At 43.1% G+C, this 21,805-nt stretch overlaps 1 protein-coding gene across 2 annotated transcripts in view; it reads left to right on the forward strand.

Annotated features, from left to right (window-relative positions):
• XYLT1 (xylosyltransferase 1) overlaps positions 1–21,805 on the forward strand; it is a 160,146-nt gene that overhangs the window by 82,955 nt on the left and 55,386 nt on the right. For both annotated transcript variants that reach the window (XM_021412123.1, XM_021412124.1), the window contains exons 3-4: positions 15,844–16,016; positions 16,617–16,819. In XM_021412123.1, the coding sequence (XP_021267798.1) occupies positions 15,844–16,016; positions 16,617–16,819 (376 nt within the window). The remainder of the gene's footprint in view (positions 1–15,843; positions 16,017–16,616; positions 16,820–21,805) is intronic.

The raw sequence follows: 21,805 nt of genomic DNA on the forward strand, positions 1-21,805 counted from the left end.
GGGATCTAGGTGTAGGTGCTCTGAAATAATTTGAAATGATTTCTCATTAATTACGTTTTTAAGTCTCTGAACATCTTCGAAGATGTGGACCAAAGTCATTCTCTGTTTCTGAGGAGGAGTCATCTTTGATCACTTACTGAAGGGCATGATAAGGATTACTCCCTTACAAAAGGGAGAGCTGGGCAGGAGCGCCAAGCCTGGCTCAATTGCCCACCTTGCCAGCCAGCATAAGCAAACAGCTAATGAGAGCTGAGGCAGCTGCTGAGATTAATTGGGAATAACAGGACTTCTGTGTAGCACACAGTGGGTTTGCCAAGCCGCAGCAGAGCAGGCTGTGTGAAACTGAGGTATGTTTTTTGCATAATTCTACTGTTTTATGCCAGGAGGTGAAGACAAACCCAAGATTCCCATGAAATATTAAGTGTGCTAGCAGTATAGCTGATGTACATTGCACTAGGTTTGATGACCTCATTTAAACAGTGTCTTCAGTACCTAAAACCTGCTCCAGTATTTGTTTCCCCCCTTAAAAAAATACGTTTTTGAACTTTGTTTCCTGAATTGCAGGTGGATTTTCCAAAGTCATTATATTGTCTCTAGTCCCTACACAGCAGTCCAGAACATAAGGATTCACTTCTGTTTTGGATGCCAGTAGCTTTATGTATCTATGTTTCAGGTGGCAGCAAAATGACATATCTCAAAAGGAAACTTCTGTTCCAGAGCTGTTTCTGCTGACTTGTTGTTCATTAGCTAATGCCAGAACAAAGGGTACTGTCTCTAATGAAGAGCAGTACCTCTGACCACTCAAATGTCAAAGTTCCTTATGCACACGCACCCGCAATGAGAAGTTGAGCAACCAGTCTTGCCTGCATTCCCCAAGGTATTCCATCATAGCCCGTTTTTACTTTTCATGTTATGTTATGCTCTGCTTCAAGAGTCTGAATGAGTAGTCCTGAATCTTTTGCACTTCTGGGAAAATTCCAGCTGCTTTATTTAGGTATCTGCTCAAATCAAAGACGATGAGACAGAAATGTCTCTTTATACCTCTATCTTGGTAATATTTAAGATCACCCCTGAAAAAGAAGATAGTTTTGGTCCTATAGGATCAAGCAAAGATCAAGAAGAGAAGAGGTATTCAGGGCTGGAGATTTTTCTCTTTCCTGTCTGTGGAAGTGGATGATCCAAAGCAAAGCATGTCCAGCTTGTGTTGTGAGCGTAAGAACTGTTGTATGGCCGTTTTGATTCTGAAAATGTTCTGCCAGCAGATCCCTGAAAAGCAAGTGGGAAAATCATTTCTGTCAGGCTCAAGAGAGATGCTGCAGAGGGACTTCAGACACTTCTGGCATTCTTCACCTAGCCAGGAGAAATGAACTGTGTTCAACCTGATCCAATTCTGGACGTCCTTGATGAGAAATCCTGTTAGATTTAGCTTGGTCCTTTACAATGAACAGGCCAAAGTTCACACTGAAATTCACACGTTTTTATTTCTCTCCATCATTTATAGCCATTTGTAGTCATAATTTGCCAAACTTAAGACAGGTACATCTTGTCTTTTTGTTTTCTTTCTATCGCTGCAGATTACAAAAATAAGAGAAGAAATGAGAGAGAAATTAGGGAGCCCCATTGTAAGCTTGAAAGGGCTCAGAGAGTTACACTGGAATTCACCCAAGGAGAAATCTCATTTAAGGGAAAAAAAGAGGTTCTCTTGTTCTCCCTGTGATGAAAGAATCTATTTTTCAGAGTCTATTTATTAGATTGTCACCTGAGGATACAATTACTCACAGAAGTCATTACGGAGCTCCTGACTAAAGAGTGAGAGCAAAGTATGCTGTTATGCCATATCATAACCCATCATATAAGCACTGACTAGCACTGTGGGAACTTGGATTTACCCCCTTGGTACCTCATGGGTTTATTGGGACACTCCAGGTGAGTTATGCCATGTGCAGACCAGGGATAAAAGGTGCTTAACTCCATTGCAAATTATATAGATGAAAAACGATGTGCAGTGGTATTGTTGTTAGCTTCCTATTTAAGTGAATTTTATCATCTGATTATCAAAAGACTTGGAGTTAATTTTTTTTACAGAATAGTACGCTTTTTCTGAGTCTACTGCAGTGCACAAATGTGAGATCAGAGCAGAACTGTGGTGCTCTCTACTTTCCCCGTTTTTATCTGGCCAGCCCAGCACCTTTGCCCTGTTGCAGGAGCTGCAGGGGATCCTGCTGGCTGTGAGGTACGCGAGTTGTGCCGTGCATCGATTGATTGCTTCTGCATCGGAGGCCTGGGAGAGGCACAGCCTCTCAATTTGGTAGCTGTTAACGTGTCTGATATTTGTGCACCAAAACAAATCCATTCACTTTGTTTCAGGATGCCTAGAATGGGAGTTGTGATTTTAATTATCATATATTTCAAAGACTGCCCCGGGCTGTGTTTGGTTTCCATAGAAATTTTCCTGAGGTAAAATGACTAAACAGTAATTTTTCATTTTGAATCAGCTATCCATGAAAGATTGGATTTAGGTCAGAATTTATTACCCTACGGAACTGAAGCCAATATTTAACATAATGTCAGCTATCTTGATTTTAGAGAATTTTAATGGCTATGCAATTTTATTCGATGATGAAGTTATTTCAGTTGTGTCCTATATGTGTAGGCAATTTGATGTACAGAGCCTTGAGATGGAAATTGGATAAACATGGAAAATGGTGATTGATTGGCAGAAGGTTGCAATAATGTCTGCCTTGATATACCTTTTATTGTTAAATTATTTATCTAATGCAATCTCCAACACTTTTAGGAGTCTTTAAGTTGGCATTAAATCGATGTTTAAATCTTCACAGTCAGAAAGGCCTCATAACTCATACTGATAAATATCTTCTAACATGTCAGGGGGAATAATGATCCATCTTAATATCTGAAAGTAGGAAAGATATTATTCTCTGTATTTGCTATGAATCCCCGTAGAAGGATTGAGCCATAAGCCAGAAGAATTAAGATTAGGAGACAGAAATATTGGAAAGAAAAAGAGTCTAGCTGTCGTTTGTCTGGGGAGTTGAGGGTGAGCTGTTTGCTTTGGAAGATCACTAAAAACATTCGCAGCAATGAGCAGCCTGGGGCTGGCTGGCCTGATTGCTGGAGGACTCACACGTCCCTGCAGGCCGCTGCTGGCTGCTCTGCCTGGCATTGAGGGGGAACATGGGCTCCGTGGGCTGCCCGCATATGCTGAGCCCTTCTCACATCCCAGAGCTGCTCCTGGGGGATTCATACTTGATGTAAAAATAAGTGGGGGATCAGTGAAGGGGAGGGAACCACGTGGTCTTGCAAGAGCTGGAAACAAAACCACAGGATTTGTCCCTCTGATGGATAAGACTGGGAAAAGAAAGAAAATCCTCATTCAGATGATAACTAAACGTAGGGAAGAGTGAATGAGCAGTGCAGGTTCCTTTCCTTTCTTAAGGAAGGACATATTGTTGAACACTAATGCTGCAATTTTCTTTGAATAATAGAAAGACTTTTGGGTTTGGACATGGAGGTAGAAAAAACTATCATACAGAAAAATGGGATGTCCAAGTGAGTTTGCATCTTTAAGCAATATGGATTTATTTCGGCTTAATCTAAAGCAATCTGACTGCAATAGCACCAAGGTGCACTTAAAATACCTTCAAATCTGAGTTTGTCCAGAATCAGGCAAAAAAGGAAAACCATCCATCATCCCTGAGTGCGTTTCAAAGCTGTGAAGACATATTTCATCACTTGTATAAATCTCGATTAGAAATAATTATGATTTGACAATTTTCATTATCTTAGTTGAGAAGTGATATAACTCAGAGCTGGTCTAAATTGGTGCAGCCTCATTTCGGTAAAGCGCTGAACCTCACCAGCGTGGCAGCTTTTCTGAAATGCCCTCGTGTTCCTTTCAAATAGCATTTGGCATTCAGCAAATCTTACATTTCTACAGATTAATTGGATTAAGCCAGACTGGAAATGGCACAGTGCTGTGCAGTAGGCATTTTGCATCCCCACAACTTCAGGCTTGAAAGAACAGTTACCTCAGCAGGTCGGGCTCCCTACCTGGGCTTGTTTATTGCTTTGAACATCCAGACATACTTTTATGACTCATAATCATCCATAAAGAAGTTTAACTGTTATTTAAAATGCTCTGTTGGGAAGGCTCAGTAGCTATTAATTAATTATGCATCAGTAAAGCAACAAAAAGGCAGGCAAGGAAGCAGTTAGAAGTGTTGGCTGGGTCTCTGCTGCCTTTGGAGCTGGATTTATGTCTCGGTTCCCCAGGGTTAGCTCACTGGTGAGCGCTGGGGCTCTTCCCTTCATACTCCAGGCACTTTCCTTATAAAATACTGAATGATGCATGAATATATCCATTAATTAAAAGTAGATCTAAATGTGTCTGATGCAGAAGCCTTGCTGGTACGCTGGTGTGAGTTAGGAGGTACAACCAACTCTTAATGTGAGCGCAGTGCCAGAAGCCGTGAGAGGAGAGCACAAACAGTCCACAGTGTCTTTGAAATGCAGGAGACTGAAGACTTGAGAAGAGTACAAAGGTCCCCCCACGCTCCCTATGAACTGCTGTTATGTATTGCTAAGTGGAATTAGCAATTGAAGTGTATACTTCAACTAATGAGGTTCATGAACATCAGTTTCACCACGTCACCACGGTGCCAGTGAGGATTAAGGCCATGGAAGTCAGTGCAGAGCTGGGTGTAAGCGGGATTACAGTCAGACCAGGCTACAGGGGCAGGGGGAACAGTCTGGAGATCACCTACACCCGCTGCTGGCTCCAGCTCGAGCTGCATTTGGCGCTGTTTGGTTCCCATTGACTTCCATGCTGATTACCACGCTTGCAGCGCGTCCTGTTTTTGTGCGGTAATTGGTAATCTGGAAAATTTGTGCGTGCAAAGATTGGTGTGCAAGATTTAATATTGGCTCCTGCTATCATGCTGACAATGAATTAGCGTTCTGGACTCTGTAATATGTTCTCAGCAGGCATGCACGTAATTAAAGTGAGCACACATTGGGTTTCATATTAACAGTCAAGCCACCTTTGTCAGAAGGTCTCTGTTCCTTTGGGATTATACACTAAGGCAATGTAATTGTGGTGTCAGGTGTAACAGTTATTTTTAAATATTTTTACTTTAGTGTATTAACCCTTTCCACAGCGGTTGACTTTCGGATTTGAAGAGTGATTTTGTTCTATTGAAAGGATTGCCAGCAGACAAGCATCCTATTTTAGATGTCTTCAGCTCTGAGAACATTGTCCTCTTGAACATCAAGCATTTGGTCATAATGCATTGAATTAGTTTGCAGAAATTTCAGAAATTGAAAGTGGTTTTGCATTCAGGAGAAGATGTTACTTAGTGTGATGGAGAAGAAGCGGTATTGGAAAGAAATTGCCCCTCAGTTGTATTCGGTTCTTTTAGCTAAAATGGGGAATTGTTAAGCTCAAAGTTGATCTGCATTTATATACAGATGAGGAATCGTTCAGAGCTGAAACATGAGTAAACTGAGCAGAATGTGACTTGGATGTGCTGATTCTTTTTTGATACTGATTTAATGCCATCGATTTACCATTGATTTCAAATGGGTGACTCCTGCCTTATAGCAGGGGGCGAGCTGAGATGAATTCAGCAGATGAACCTCTTTGGTGTGTTTTAGCCTTTAAGCTACAGGAAGAACAAATTCCACAGCTGTACAGAGGTGCCCACAGCTACGGCAGTAATTGGAGACCTGGCTATACCTGGAGACCTCGCTGGTCGTGTGCTGGTGGCTTTGGGGTGTTGGCCCCTGTACATCAGAGGTGCCAGCATTAGGTTCCTTACTGATCCCCCTGGCAGATGGGGAGGCTTATAACCAGTTTCCCAAAGGACTGTTGGGGTTTTCTCCCCATCTCTCTTCCCCCCTGTGCCTCCTCAACCCCCAGCTGCTGGGGATGCGCTGCTGTTAGCTGCGGGCTGCGCTCGGTGCCCTGGGCTGCACGGACCTGCAGCTGGGGCAGCTGGCAGCCAGTGAGCCCGGGGTTGTCACTGCTGCACTCTGCCAAGAGCCCGTACGTTCCCCACTCTCGTTGTTTAAATAAACATGCCATTTTACAATCTGTGAGATGGTTCTTGTGTTTCACACTTTCTCATCTCCCAAATGAGTTTTGCTTAGCAGTTTTGCTGCCAGTTGATGGTTTTTCTGTCCTGCTTTACCGTGAAAGCCAAGTTGTGAATGAATTGTTTAGTTTGGAGCTCCAGTCTTTAAGCAGAGAGGGACTGAATTACATCTGAGCATAAGTGTTTTTTGTTTTTTAGCCTCCCCTTGTGACAGGAGTGGTCATATAGCTTGTGTATTGGTGAGCAGGGGGCAGGAAAAAAGAATTCTATTGGAAGCCAATGCTACTGGATTACACCTAAAGCTTCAAAGCATTTTTTAGCACTTGCTTTCCCTAATTTAAATGCCTAACTCCTTGGACTCGTGCCCTGCTCGCAGTGTGCTGCACCGCCGCGTTGTGCCTGGAGACCCACGCTGCTGCACGGCTCTTGCTCCTGCACTGAGCTCGGTGCCGGCGTCAGGTGGGAGCTCCAGGCTGCAGGTGCAGGGCCGAAGTAATCTCGGCAATAATATCCATTGCTGTCTTTGTCTTTAGAGAAGAACTCAATATTAACATTGTTGGGCAGATACTCATTTTCCTGTGTTTGATTTTCTTCTGCTAATGGTATGCTAATGGCAGGGAGCAAGAGAATGAAAGTCCTTTGCTTTAGCAAGCACTTTCTGCTTTAGCAATTGCACTTTTTGTCTCTGTTCTTTGTCCCTAAATGTAAGTGTGCATATACATACACCCTTGTGAAACCAGTCCAAATAATTTTCATGAGAACATAAAAAATCATCCTCGCTCAGATGGGACAGGTAGGAACTTGTTGCTTACTTCAAGCCCTGTTGACTCAAGGGGATGGGTGGTAAAAGGACAGCATGCATCCCGATAACTGCTGTCCAGTTGTGAAACAGGGAGTTAAAATGATACATTTCTCCTGCATATTTAATTCTATGCCTAATGAATGAAAGCGAGTTTGGTATCTAAGAGGTGTTATCCATCTGGTGAGCTGTGGCCATGGCTGAGGACTGCTGGGTTCCGGCCACGCATGACACGTTGCAGCAGAGGCAGGGGCTCGGGGCAGCTCTGGCGGCAGAGGCCGGGGGCTGGGCAGGCATGGGAGCAGCCGTGTGCCCACAGCGCCGATCCCGACACAGCATGGAATTGAAGATATGATTTTCAAGGCGCCCTAATTGGATTAGAGGGATTGTATTAAAGATATGTTGACTATGAAATGTTTAGAGGATTAATGCTCCGTGATTTTCTTCTTAAACCATCTGTGCTAATCCCCCTTGATCAGCAGCAGCTTCTGGAAGGCACTGCGGCCAGGAAGGCATTGCGGCCCCACCGCTGCCATCCAGAAGTGCCGCGGTTTGCACTTGTGGCTTGCGCAAGAGTTGCTGTTCCTCTATTTCTCCTCTGTTTTGACCTATGCATGCATGATGAAATCCAGCTGAAGGAGTGCAGCGCTATTTATTATTCAAATGTTATTGTAGCTTCGCATACCATATGAGTAATCTTCCAAAGTCTGCCAAAGGAACCACTGTTAATTGCTTACAATAGAATATATTTGCTGTTGGAAATGTCACAACATAATTATATTCTATTTCTCTGTCTGGCAAGTAATATACTGGAAGAAAATTGGTCCTCTTTTTCTTCCCTGTTGGGTAAAATTATTTATGCTCACCCGTTCAGCAGTGTACATGGTAGCAAGCTTTCTTGAAGCACAAGAGCTAATCAATGATAAAATAATTAATGTGTCGCTATTCAGACAGATAAATGAAAAATACATTGTATGGGGAGTGTGAAGTGCACAGGGTAAGGTTACCAAAATTTAAGTTACACAGAATTAATTGTTTTATGTCTCTCTGTATTATGTGCATTAAATCAAGCACGTAGATAGATGCCAGTATTAAGGGAAAGTCCAGGTCTTGGAAATGTCTCGTGATTCTATCTGACAGCCCCAGTTTCTGCTCCTCAGAAGGCCTTTGTTGCTGGGTGAGTCGGCCAGGCCCCGTGGTCAGCAGGGCTGGAAGCAAAAAGTGAACGACCACGTGGTGCAGCCCTCCTGCTTGGGAGCAGCTTGGGTAAGCCATTGCTTACCAGCATCCTCTGCCATAAGGGATATTTCAGAAGAGTTAGGTGTCAGCCCATGGGCAGAAAAAAAGTATGCTCTGAATGCAGAAATTGCATTTATTTGGGAAGCCAGTTTCTGAGGTGTAGCATTTAATGTTTTAGTTTAAACATTTCAATTATGATTATTTTTCACTAACCCACCAGTGTATACAGTGCGTATGTACGCACACAAAATGTACTTATATCCATGGTATGTACACATACGTGATTCTGGTGTCTCATGAATCTTTTATTTCCACAATGTGAGCTTCTTATAAGCGGTCAGATGTGTCGCAGCCCTGCAGCATTGGAAATCCATGGAGCTGAACTTGGTGGGATGCGGCTCTGGAGTGGAGCTGCCTGCGTGCGTGCTATTTATCTTTCATCTCTATGAAGAAATTCCCATTAATTCCACTTGCAGTGCAACTAGTGTCAGCTCAAACATAAGTCTGAAGTTTGGCGATGTTTTCCAACACGTAGTGCAGGCTTACAGGTTTATTTTTGCTGCATTGTTAATGTCAGTACTTCTCAGTGCCTAACTAGACCTGTCCAGACTGTGCCAAATACCTGTAAAAGCCTTTGCTTTTTTGGTTTGTTCCCAGCATCACGTTCATGGTTATCTTGGGCAGAGAATGAAGGCAGGCTCTGTCCTTCAAAATCTGATTCCAAAAAAAAACAGGAGACAAATGTAATGGGAATCTCAAAGTAAGGATCAGTTTGTAGTTAGCAGCCCAAGTCCTCGTGATATAAATGAACTTGTTCCCACAGTTGCAGTGAAGTTACCCTGGCCATACAGCAGCTGGTCACGGTGACTGGCTGTTCATTTCTTAAGGGTATGCAGGGGAAAGATCCTTGATGCAGGACGTGAAGGATGGCAGCACAGTGGTAGAACAGAGCAGGAAGGCACTGATCGCCGGGTGAGCAGCACTCGTCTGTCTGCCTCTTCATTCCTCAGCACTCTCAGCAGATACCTCCTGGGAGGTTATGCGAAGTAGAGACTCCTTTAACCATGTAAGTGCCCGTGTTTTCACTCCTTATTGATTACTCATGCTGTGAGCATGACGGGAAGAGATGAAGAAAAGGTTACGGATGTGCCGATCTCCAAATATGCTACAAAACAAAAATCAGGAAAAAAGCGCTCGAATCAAGAAAGACTGTTTAAAATGCTAATTTGAAGCTTGAGACCTGATAAGGCTGTATTTCTGTTACGCTTTGGGTGTGTTGTGATGATATTGCTGCTTTCTTGCTGCCTTGGTTGCTCTGCAGCAACAGGTTAGCTTTCAAGTCCAGTAATGTCACTGTATGTAGCCAAAAAAGTAATAGTCATTCAAAAGGCATTTGGTATTCACCCTAATAATGTTTATCACAAAGTAAGTGGTTGTTAATTGAAATGATAAATATTATTGTTAGGAAACTCATTCTAATTCAGCATTCATTCATTTCCTGTTGCTTTCCAGTGTTTTTTTTATTTCTTCTCAATAATCAGTGGCAAAAGGGAGAAAAGGTTTGGCTAACATGATCCTGCAAAGCCAAAAGCGACTGAGATCTGTCTCCTGGGAACGTGGCTGTTTTCATCATTGGAACGGCCAGAAAAGCGAGCTTGATAGTTACCATAGTAAATGAAGTTTAGTGTGTGTTGTGAGAGCAGTGTAGCAGTATCTGATAATTAGACTGTCGTTTGCAAAACATAGAAATGGTTTCAATAACTGCTTGAGGCTGACTGTAAGACTGCTTCCAGACCCAACGCTGCCTGCTGTTCTTTGAAATCCCACTCACACAATGTGTTGGCATAGCACACGCGCACACGTAATCTGAAGTTCTACACTGTGGTTGCACAGTCCTGAGTTATTGCAATTGCTTTGGGATAGAAAAAATAGAAATCTTTGTTTTGGGGGTTCTTAAGTGTGTATCCTCGATATCGTGGAGAATGACCCCCCGAGTTTCCTGGTGCAGGTTTCTTTCTGCTTGTGTCTAATGGTCAATACCCGCCCTACTGGGACAGCGGTTCCTGGATGAGTGTTTGCAGTGGGGCGCACAACACGAAAGTTAAGTGGCTCTGACAGGAGCATGACAGAGCAGGGATGGAAATGTTTTCTTTCAATTTCCAAAATAGAAAATCATCTTCTTTTTTTTCCCTGGAAAAGATAGAAACGGTTCATCATCTCATGATCCAGTTGTGAATATGAAACAGTTCTCCGTGTGTCCTCTCTCCTCCCACCTTCCTTCCTTCGCACACACTTATTTTTCTGTTCAGTGAAAAGGTTGAGATCCTCCAGCACGGGGGTCACAGTGAAACTGCACCCAAATCCGTAACTATAGCCATTTTCCCTTACTATATTGAAGTTCTTCAGGGATGTAGAACTGCTTAATTGTTTGTGAATTCACTGCATAGAAACTTGCAGTGATCTCCTGCAAGGCCTTGTCCAGCTCTAAGGGGGGCTCCTGTCCTCTGGCTGCCCTCAGCCTGTGCTGCCATGTCTGACACGGTAACAGCAGGCCCGGCGTGCCCACATCAGCCCCTTTGTTGCAGGGCAGAGCTTCTGCTCAGCATGCGAGAACATTACTGAAATCTGTCTCTTTAATGCTAAACAGACAAGTCATCAAGTGCTTGTACATCACGTCTCGCTGCTCCCCACCTACCTTGCATTGATTTTTGCTTATGGGTTACTTGATCGTGTGAACTTACAGAGGATCATAAATTGCTTCTGTAATTCATGGCAGAGGCTGGGAATGAAAAATGCTCGAGCGGAGTTGTTGAGATAAGACATTACTGCAAAAAAAAAAATTGAATATCCACTTTTCAATAGCAGCATAATTTCTGAAATTTTATCCTAAGTCCTCAATGCTAATTTGCAGATAGTAAGCACGGGTAACAGCAATTCTAAGGAAATCTGCAGATCATAACTGGGAGCGTTTCATTTTGTAAGTCATAAGCGTTCCTCGCAAATCCGTGTGCCCTGGGGACAGCTGCATGGAAGATCTCTGCTGATTCCACCTCTTCTGCTTTGCTGAGTGCATTAAAACCCAGTAAGGGAAGGCGTGCGTACGGCCTGTCATGTGAATGAATTTCAGCAGGAGCCAGGTGTGCTTCGCTGGAGGCAGAACGCGGGTGGTGCTGACCAGCAGCGGCGCTGAGCTCTGTGCTCTGAGCACAGCGCTGGTGCCTGATGGAGGCAGAGCGAAGCTGGGGCTCCTCGCAGGGTGCACCAACATAGAAATCTGCCAAAATTGTATGTGCTGCCCGGCTCATGTTTCGATGAATACCCACCTGCACTGTGACAAAATCCTACTTGGGTTCTGGGACAGGAAAATTTGCTGTCTAACCTAAGCACAATTCACACAGCGTGCTTCAGGAGTTACCTTGTCTGTGTAAGGCGTCCTCCCTGGGGGGTGCAGGCAGGCTATCCTCTCTTGAGCCCAGCTGCTTTACTGAAATGGATCATTGCAGTAACAAAACATCCTCTCTTGCTTAACTCCAACAAGAGCATCCTCATAGATAAGTCCAGAGAAATTTTGCTATTTTCGGGCTGTCAAACAAAGACTTCTCATGAGATCCTAAAGGCTCACCAGTAAATTGCCACGAAGCTGTTTGTTTTGTTGCTTTTATATAGATACATATACTCTGCCAGATGCTGCTGCTGCTAGCTGGGTGAGAATCATTCAAGTTTCTAAATAAAGGGTGTTTTTTTATTCTTGTCTCCATTTGAGCACAGCAAAACTGTTTTTGCTCTGCACTAGCCAAAAGGTTTCTGACAAAGCCAAGCCTGGACATTTCCAGCCTTGGGTTATTACAAGTGATGAGGAATTAGAACAGTGGAGCTTATAGTGAAAATCTGCAACCACTGCTCAGTGGCAGAAGTGGTCCCAGGGAAGGGAATGGGGATGCTCCTGTGTGTTCAGGCAGGGATGAGAACTCTGCCTCTATGCTTAATGCTTAGGGCTGGGATTCCTGCTATACTGGTAGCTGTCTGATTGTGTATGGATGTCATATCGGTAAATAGCGTGCTGAACTATACAGCACTACCTCTTGTGATGTCCTCTGTCAGCTGATTCATGGTGTCTAGGCCCAGCACACGCACAAAGCAGCGTTCAAGTTGAGTCAGCAGCATCCAGGCATTCTGCTGAACAGACAGGACGATGCCAGGCTTAGAACAGAAATGGATGGATTAATTTACAAAAAATAATATAGCTCACAGAATTAATTAAAAGATTGCTTGGTACTGCTAGAGAAGTCTGATAAACTCATTAATTAGCACTAGAAGTAATAGATTAGTTGGTTCTGAGTTCTGTTGGTAGATGATTGAGCATTATATGGCACTACAACAAATAGTAAAGTGATTGCACAATGTTTATTACTCTGGCATTTAGTAATACTGCAGTAGTTGAAGAATAAACTCTTAATTGTAAGTATTGATTTTTCCGGGGCTTAGGAAGTGCAAGCTGGAGCTGCACTGGAGAAGAGGTTTGCCTGTTACCTCCAAGAAGAGAGGTGTTCTCCCACTGGCAAACCTCGATGTAAGTTGTTGAGCAGGGAGCCAGAAAGGCAACTTTCCTTTTTCCAAGTAAGTTTATGAAAGGCATTTTGTCACAGAGCAGAAGGCTGCTTTTTTTAATGTGATGTGAAAGGCCGTGGTGTGCCACATGCACAGTAAGTCTGGTAGGAGCACTGTTGTTAATGCTGTTCTGCTCTTCACATTGTTTATACAGCTCTGAACTCCTACTGTATTTATTGAGCAGAAGGATGCTCAGTGTTTCACCTTATTCAAAAATCCTGCTGGTTCTCTATTATCAGCAGAGCAGTCTGCAACATAGAGAGTGCTCCTCAGCCCCAGACTGAAAAGAGAAGTGCCAGTACAGAGCTGAAGTAGCAGATACTCTGACGTGTGGAAAAAATACGGCGTTCCTACCTTCGTGAAATTCCAGGCAGGCAGGGAAAGGATTAGATTAAAGAAGCCAAAATAGCGTGCAGGTGGAAAATGGGACTGAAAAAATCTGAACCATAAAAGGCGGAAGGAAGGAACACATGGAAAAAGAGGTTAGAGGAGGAAAATAGCAGAGAGGAGAGTAAGTTACTGCAGGAATTTATTAGAGAAACCTGATGAAGTGAGGTGGCATTTCAGATGAAAATTCAGGAGGATTTTGTTTTCAGTAATTGCTAGGTAAATGATAGTGTGGATATTGAAAGCATGTGAGTTTAAAATAAAAGACCCACAATAGAGCTATTTTAAATTCCCCTCACCTTCTACATATCATTGCAGAAAGCCACTAATTTCAGAAAAGAGGTATCCAAAAATGTTATGAAAACCACTAAAAATATTTGCGCCCACTGATGGGACATCGCCAGTGTGAAATCAGAGCAATTTAAATGAGAAATTGCTTGTTTTAGCTATTGCAATTGCCCTTCGTTCTCCTGTCAGTTCTCCTTGCACATTTTCTTTCTTCCACGGTCACTTTCTGTCCCTGCTGCTGAGCACAAGCCCTGAGCACGCACATGGGGAAGCTCAGCAGTAATGTAGGAGGAGCAGAAGAACTGAGTATACGTAAATGCCATAGTGGGCGAACTGGATGTGATAGAAGAAATGAAATTTAAATTCTGCTCTAATCTTTTAATCTGAGTTTGTCTGAAACTTATTAAGTTAGTGGTGGATGATTTTTTTAAAGAAATACCATTTAAGTTGGCAGTGTCCTTTTTAAAGTTATGAGTGACTCATGGGCCTAGAGAGTTCCTGATAGGCAGTCTGAATGCATCTTGGGGCATTGAAATTGCATTAATTTGTGAGCAATTCCACTGCAGATAGACATTCCGTGAGGGGCTGCAGGGAGGTAAAGGTCTTTCACTGGATACAGATACGCATGTAGCTGCCTTTCAACCCCGTGCGTCAAAGAGCCTTACTGCAGAGGCTGGGTGCACCTCTCACGTGGACAGCTTTTCTCAGCCTCCAGGACAGAAGAAATGTGTTCCTATGTAAAGCAAAGCACTACAGAAACATGGCTGAGGAGGAGAACCTGGAGGGAGAGTCATGGGACGGTGCTGAAACCATCCCTTTCCATGACGTGCTGCCGTGCAGCAGGATCTGTCTTGTGGTTGTCCAAAGAAATGTTTCAGTTACTCAAACAAAAATGCACCATTGCACCTGCTGTCCGTGTGTGGAGCCGAGCAGAGGGCAGGAGCTGGATCTCACCTGTCCAGACGCAGTCCTCGGTTCTTCTTTCCCACACGCGGGGGCTGTGGAGCACCCACAGGCTGGAGGGCTGCTCTCCTGCTGGGGGGACCAAGCTCCCCACGCAGCTGAGTGGTCTAGCTGAACTGGTTATTTACTGGATACATACAGGTGCATTGAGTCTGAAGGATCCTTTTAGGCCAGAATGTGGTATATGGATAAAGGCAGATGGGTTGATGTTCTTGCATGTGATCGCAGCTGCTGCTTTCAGCTGGGGCAACTCATGCATGTCCATTTCCACACCTTTCTTCGTAATGTTAAGTCAACGTTTGAATCCTGCTCACGTCCACTTATATTTCCAATAGTTATGTATTTGCAGTATACTTAGAAGTTTGGGTTTTTCAGGATGGTCAGATAGATTTACCCTTCTGACAAAATGAACCAAAAAGGCAGCACAGACAGTGGGTCTTCGAAAAATTGTACCTGTTTTTTTTGAGGAGCTCAGTTACATTTTAGACAATGATACTGCCTAGAAAAAAAAAGTTTACATATGCAAGGGGGAAATGGAGGCAGGGGTGGTTGGGGGTTTGTTAATCTTTGGGGTACTTTCCTTCTGCTTGCATGCAGAATTTCAAGTTCTTCCTAAAATGTTTCTATTGAGAAAGATCCTTAGAAGGTCGGAGGGCTGAAGAGGTTATTTGATGAAGAATGAGTGGTAGTTTTTTTTATAAAATGAGGTTTTTCTTCTATCACGATCAGGTTTTTTGGGTTGAAGAGATGTTACACAAAACCAAAACAAGGCATTCCTGAGTAAAAATGTCCCTTCAGCACTTATCAGTACATCCTGCCATAAAACTACAGCGTGGTGTTTCCTTTATAAAATTGAGCCCATAAATTCATCTGATAATATAAAAAAAATAAAAATAGATTTGAGAAAGGATTGTAGGCCCCACTCTCACGCATGGAGAAGCAGAGGTGCACAGGGTGCCATTTAAATGTTCAAGGCTACACCTGCTGTTCCAAATAGATGCTATCTGTCAAGATAATCCTCAGCTGCTGTTAAGTAGCAGAGTTTTACCAGCCTCTCAGCAGAGCTGTGCTCATCAGAGGAATGAGGGTTGTTTGGAGCAAGGGGTTTCTTGCTGGAGGAGTTGGCTTTGGCATTTTGCAAATACTTTGAACAGCATTTAGAAACTTTGAGGTGATTGCTTTGAAGCTGCAAGTGTGCGTGTCCAGGCAGAGCTTGGTGTGACTTACTCAAAGAAGGAGCTTAGACTTTTGGGTCCTTCCCTATGTTCATGCAGCCTGGTCCAGGTGGAAGCCTCCAGGGAGAGACGGTCTTGGAGGAGCATGGGCTGGCACCCCTTGCAAGTTCTCACTTCCCCTTAAAGACTGGTTTTGAAAAAAAGAGCCAAGGTGAAATGTGTGCTGCTCTCAGATACACTCAGAGATGTCCTGTGTTTTGTTTTTGAACAGGAAAAGCCAACAACAATGTACAGTGGGATGAGGACTCCGTAGAGTACATGCCAGCCAATCCAGTCAGGATCGCATTTGTCTTGGTTGTTCATGGCAGAGCTTCTCGGCAGCTCCAGCGCATGTTTAAGGCTATTTACCATAAAGACCATTTTTATTACATTCATGTTGACAAGGTAATATATCACTGGTTATAAATTGCCTGTCTCGCCATCTGTCAGTCTACCCATCTTTGTCATCATCTTCATCTTCTCTTTACCTCTGCCACATACAGTACGTGTCACTTCTTGTCTTTCCATCTGTTATATGTTTGGAGCCACTTTTTCCCTCTTTCTTGTTATCTTGTCTATGAAAGAGCCTTCATTTCTTATTGTATGTCTGTGAGTATCTATCCATGTCTGTCTGTTGTACACTTAGTAATTGACAAGTTGCTGCAGACTTACTAGAGTGGCCTCTTGGATGGAGAGCTGACCTGAGGTCCCTTGGGAGAGCTCAAGATGCAGGTAGTAACAGCCACCTTGGATCTACTGATGAGCAATTATAAATAAACACTAATTGTACTGATTAACAATTACTGTAGTTGTAATAAAATGAGCTAAAAGAGGGAGCTCTGCACGTTTCCAAATTAATATTTCGCAGAAGGTTGTGCACTGTAGCAAGTGAGGGCAAAGAAGTGGCAACACTCAGTCAAGAAATAGAGCTACTGGTTAGTCAATGCAGGGAGGGACAGTTTTGGACAGAGTAACTTGAATGTGTCACTTTTTTCTCCTGTAAAGCGATCCAATTACTTACACCGGCAAGTGCTCCAGTTTGCTAACCAGTACCCAAATGTGAGAGTCACTTCTTGGAGAATGGCAACTATCTGGGGAGGAGCAAGTCTTCTGTCCACCTACCTGCAGAGCATGAGGGACTTAATGGAGATGAATGACTGGCCATGGGATTTCTTCATTAACCTCAGCGCCGCCGACTACCCAATCAGGTACAACAAGTCTTTTAAGCACATTTAAACACATGTCTTGTTCCTAAGGGAAGTAAGTACTGATGTAAGGGACAGTGTTTCTGTGCTGCAAGAAGCAGAGGTCAGAGGGGCAGTTTCTTCTGTCTTACAGCAGGAGACTGCTTTTGGTGAGGCTAGTGTATGATAACCGTGCTTTTGCCATGGAGACAGTCACCTTACTGTACACTATGCATCTGTTGTCTGCCTGTGACTGCAAGCAGGTCAGCAGAACCAATTCTTCACTTTCAGTGAGGAAGCAGGTGCTGCTCTATTTAGTCCGCATTTCCAGCAAGGGGCACCTGGAAGAGAGGCTGAGTAAAGTAATGGGAAACACTGGAGCTAAATGAACTCCAGGCATGGAGAGATTGCTCCCTGACAGGGCTCTGATCAACAGTTTGATTTGATGTCTCAGAAAGTGTTGAAAGTGTGAATGTAGATTCAGTGAAGGTAATGTTCTGTTCTTCCCTTTTTTTAGTGCTTCTTCTGCAAAGGATAATGATAGTAGAAGTGACAAATAAGTTGCTAGGAGTCAATTATATCTTCAGCACCAACCATTGCCTGAATGTCTCTATTCAGACGCCATCGGGGAAAGAACTTCACACATCACCACATGACAAGGCTTGTGATTTTAAGTGAAATTACGTTCTTTCTGCATTTACATAACCCAGACCCTCCAGCTGCATTCAGTGAAGTTTACTACATTATGCAAAAGTAGGCCATAAAAAGGGGGAGGAGAGTAAAAACTACAAAAAGCAAAGAACAACTGTATTTCAGTTGCTGTTTTTAGGCTATAAAAATTATCAAGAAGAGAGAAAGAGGAAGTTCTCCTTGTGACATCTGTTTCCCTTCGTACTGAAAGGAATCAGGAAAAGGGAAGTAACTTTCTTGGGTAATTCTCCAATAATTGATGACATTACATGCTTTTAATACTAATAGAAAAGAAATATATTAGCAAAAGGCAGCAAAAAGTGACTAGATTTCTGCAAGATCTCTCTCAAATAATGGGTCCTTTTCTGAATCTTCCTTCTCAGGCAGGAATCCCCACTGAAGTGTGAATTGAAAACAACATGAGCTTTTGCCTTAGGAAGGATTTGTCTGAGAAGTGGCAAAAGGCTTTGTCACTGGTGCCCATTTCTAAGCACCGTCAGTAAAATGCATCATGTTTTGGGGAGGAAAAGGAGGCAAGAATACAAGTATCATGGAGAGTGCACTGATCCTGGAACAAAGGAGTTTGAACTAAGAACTCCCAGTATTTGACATTGCGTCTGATTTGCTGTCCTACAGGAAGAGCTGTAGCAATTTCGTCTTCCTATCTGCGATTGTAAAGGAGAGTATGTAACGTTTGGTGTGTCAATTGAGTTTTGGAAAAAAGTAGCTTGTTATTCCCTATAACTTACTTTCCTGCTCAGGAATCCTGCGCTGATGATAAAAAGTAAAATAATGCAAGACAACAGAGGAGAAGGTAGGTGATGAGACTTTGCATCAAGTAAGATAAATTATAGGAGAATAAATGGTTGAAGGTGTAGTGTAATTACAGGACGGTCCCAGCAGATGTATCCAGTTACCACGCTGTGGTACTGTGTTCATCCTAAACGTAGTCTTGTAGTGCTGAGGCCGTGACCTGCGGCATTCTCAAACGCTCTGCGGAACAAGTTAAACCTCAGGGCCAAATGGGATCAGTCACTTACAGACGTGGCCGTAAACAGCCACAGGATTTGTTGAGTAGACTGTAGTCAGTTCTGCATTAATGGATTCTTTGTAGTAATGCCATGGTATCTTAAAGTCATTCGAACTCCAAACAAGTGCCATTCAGCTGGAAAAATTCCAGGCGTTTGTTTCTTCGTGGTGGGAATTCTTGAAGGTCGCGCTTCTATGCTGCAGCTGCTCTGGGAGTTGCATGGTGGGCTCCCAGCAGCTGGGCAGGAGCTGAAGTGCTCGCTTCCCTTTCTGTCAAAGTACTCTGTTGCCAGAACTGTTGGAAATAGGCTCCCTCTCAACATGATGCACTTCAACACAAAGTAAAATGCCTTTTTTAATGCTATGACTTCAATAACAGTGAGTTACAGGTGCTGTAAAATTTTTTGAATGTGGACTATTACAGCTATAAACCCTAGAAAATGTTAGCTCATCAAAAATATGTATGAGTCCATTTAATTTTCATAGCGGAGGTGCTATAAATTAATATTCTTTATGATCTTTGGGAAGGCACTACCTCCCTACATACCGCACAGAGAGCTGATTGTTTTTTCAGGAAATAGTAAATAGGGTGTTTGAGGGTTTTTTGCTTTTTCCAGACATTAGGCCATGATTTGTTAGATAATGGGCTAGAGGCAGTTCTCACACTGGTTAGTCATATTGCAGTGTTTTTAGCTAGGCTTCCCTGCGTAAGAACATATGAATTTTGTGGATTAATAGTTTTTATCCAGAGCTGCTTCACATTAAGCTTTCGTTTCCCATCTGCCATTCCATCTGTAACACTGAAACCTTTACTACTTCTCTTCTGATAATAAAAGCTAATCCAGCCTTGTAAGTCAGGAGAACACATTCTATATGCGGGGTTAATTCTGTATGATGAGGCCTAAATCTGTCTGGGGAGCAGTCTGCTATGCTCACAGGCTACATTACAAGTACTGGGAACCCTTCATCTTTCAGAAGAGATGCCTAGAAGCAGATGTCAAGGATCATAGCATATAAAGGCACAGGGAGGGAAAAAAAAAAGATCAGAACTACTCATTTTGGGAGGGAAGCAATTAAAACTGAAATAAAACATATGTAAGCTAAGAAAATGTGAATATCGCTGTTACTGTACTTCATGCCTTAGTGTTTAGTTTCTGAAGCCTTGGTGGAGTCTGTCAATCTGGTACGTACAAAGGAGGTCCTCACTGATGTGCTTCTAGTTGTTACTGCAGTAGAAATCACTCACAAACACAGTCTGAGCACAGAGGTACCTCTGACAGAAATGCTGCGTTTCCCTCTGGTCATGAGGCAGTGTGGTGTTCGTTGGCCTGAGGGAAAGGATTTGGAGCATCAGCCAGCTTGACTCTGCTCAGCCCTGATATCCATAGTGAGTAGGAGAAGGAGGGATGAAATGGCAGAGGACAGACCTCTGCAAGTGATACTTTGGGGTAGGAGTTTTCTGACTTCTTTCTTCTTTTGCTCTAAGGCTGTGTGGTTTGGGGTTCTTTTCATTGTTTTAAGGGCTTAAAAAAAGGCACATGCTTTCAGGTTTGTCAAGATACCGTCTCCCACAACCATTACATTCACAGAGAACAAAAAATTGAGCTTCCTTTTTCTTACTTTTTTCATTATTTTTCTTTTGAGGAAAAAGTCTTTTCTTTTGAGAGTCTCTTTCAAAGCTCTGTGGGAAAGCTATCAATGTCTTTATCCTTTTATTTTACATGCGTATCTATTTGCATTATTTATTGCCTCTGACAAACAGCATCAGGTAGTCAACCTTATCTTCAGAGACTGAAATTTCACTCCCAACAAGGTGAACTGTGGTGAGCATCTATTGATGCTGAATGTTTAATGTGCTTTGCAGGAGTCCTTGGATAATGGGGCAGGTGAAGTGTTGTACCACTTAAATGATCTCATTAAACTTCCTAATTTAACGGTGAATGTCATGTCAGTGCTTACCTGGTCACAAAGCTTGTACAAAGGATAGACGTAATGAAACATTTGAACTTTTTGTAATTTACAGTAAATCACTGAATCTCAATCACTAAAGGGATCACCAAGTCTAATTGCCGGCTAATGCTCTGTCTTTAATAAAGGTCAAGCGAAATTATTAGCAGAAGCCTGGGGAGTGCTTCAGAACAGTAAGAAAATAGAGTGGCTTATTTATGGAGCCAGGAATGCTGATAATACTGATTTTCAGTTATGAGCAATCGGGTATAATAAAGGAAACCCAGTGAAACTGTTTGTGTTTTGGTAGTTCGTACTGTGAAGATGAGTTCATTTTCGGATAAAGATTTTATTGAAATGTCTTCCTGCGTTGTGAAGACTCGGTCAAACGAGATAGAAGAGATTTTGATGCGGAACTTAAATATGTATCAAAATATTGGTGGCATCTGGGGAAGGGTGGATACGGACTCTGAGGGAGTAAACGGGATGATCTAACTGGAACTAGTGCTTTCAGCAACAGGTGCCAAAGTTCATGTAACTTATGATGATCATCTCTGTCAGTCAGAACTGCATTCAAAAATTAAGAAAAAAACAGCTGGCAGAGAGCTCTTGAGTGACCTGTTCTTGTTTTGTTGCGTTCTTCTCTGACCAATGGTCAAGTTAACATTTTTAATGCTGAATAGCAGTATTTATCTACAGATTTCAGTGCTCCACAGGAACTTGAAGGATGCCCTGCAAAGCACATGGACCTTTTTCTCAGGTCAGCGTTTCCAGTCCGTCAGCCAGCAGCGGGCAGGCAGCCTGGCTCTCAGTCCTTCATTTGCTCCAGCAGATCTGCACTCCTGGCTCCCTAGGGGAGTTGTTAGCAAAGATAACCACCCAAAATCAACAGTTTTGCTTGAGTTCCTGCCAGATCTGAGCATGGCAGGCAGCCTAGCAGTGATGAAGCTCTCCTTTTGTTCACCTTTCTTCTTCACAGCTTTCATCTCTAATAACTTACATGTCTAGGTCCTGCACTTGGGCCACACTAGGGACCAGAAATTGCTTCCTTCGGGTATCAGAAAAGGAAACCAAAGAGAAAATGTTTTGCTACTCTTCTGAGTTGCTTTTTGGGTGATGGGACCACCCAAGGGATCAGCATTTTCCTTATTTCAGCAGAGCATGGGTGACTGACACTATATAGAGTTTGCTGGAGATGGTTTCTGCTCTGTATGCCAGATTTCCCATGACCTGAGATTTCTTGTGGACATTTGACCTAATGGCCAAACCTTTCAAGCAGATGACTGAGAAAGAAGTGAGAGAATGCAGTTTGTACTGAGTGAGCAAACTGGTCTCAAGCTCTCT

The sequence above is a fragment of the Numida meleagris genome, chromosome 13 (genome assembly GCF_002078875.1).
Source record: "Numida meleagris isolate 19003 breed g44 Domestic line chromosome 13, NumMel1.0, whole genome shotgun sequence".
Lineage (NCBI taxonomy): Eukaryota > Metazoa > Chordata > Aves > Galliformes > Numididae > Numida > Numida meleagris.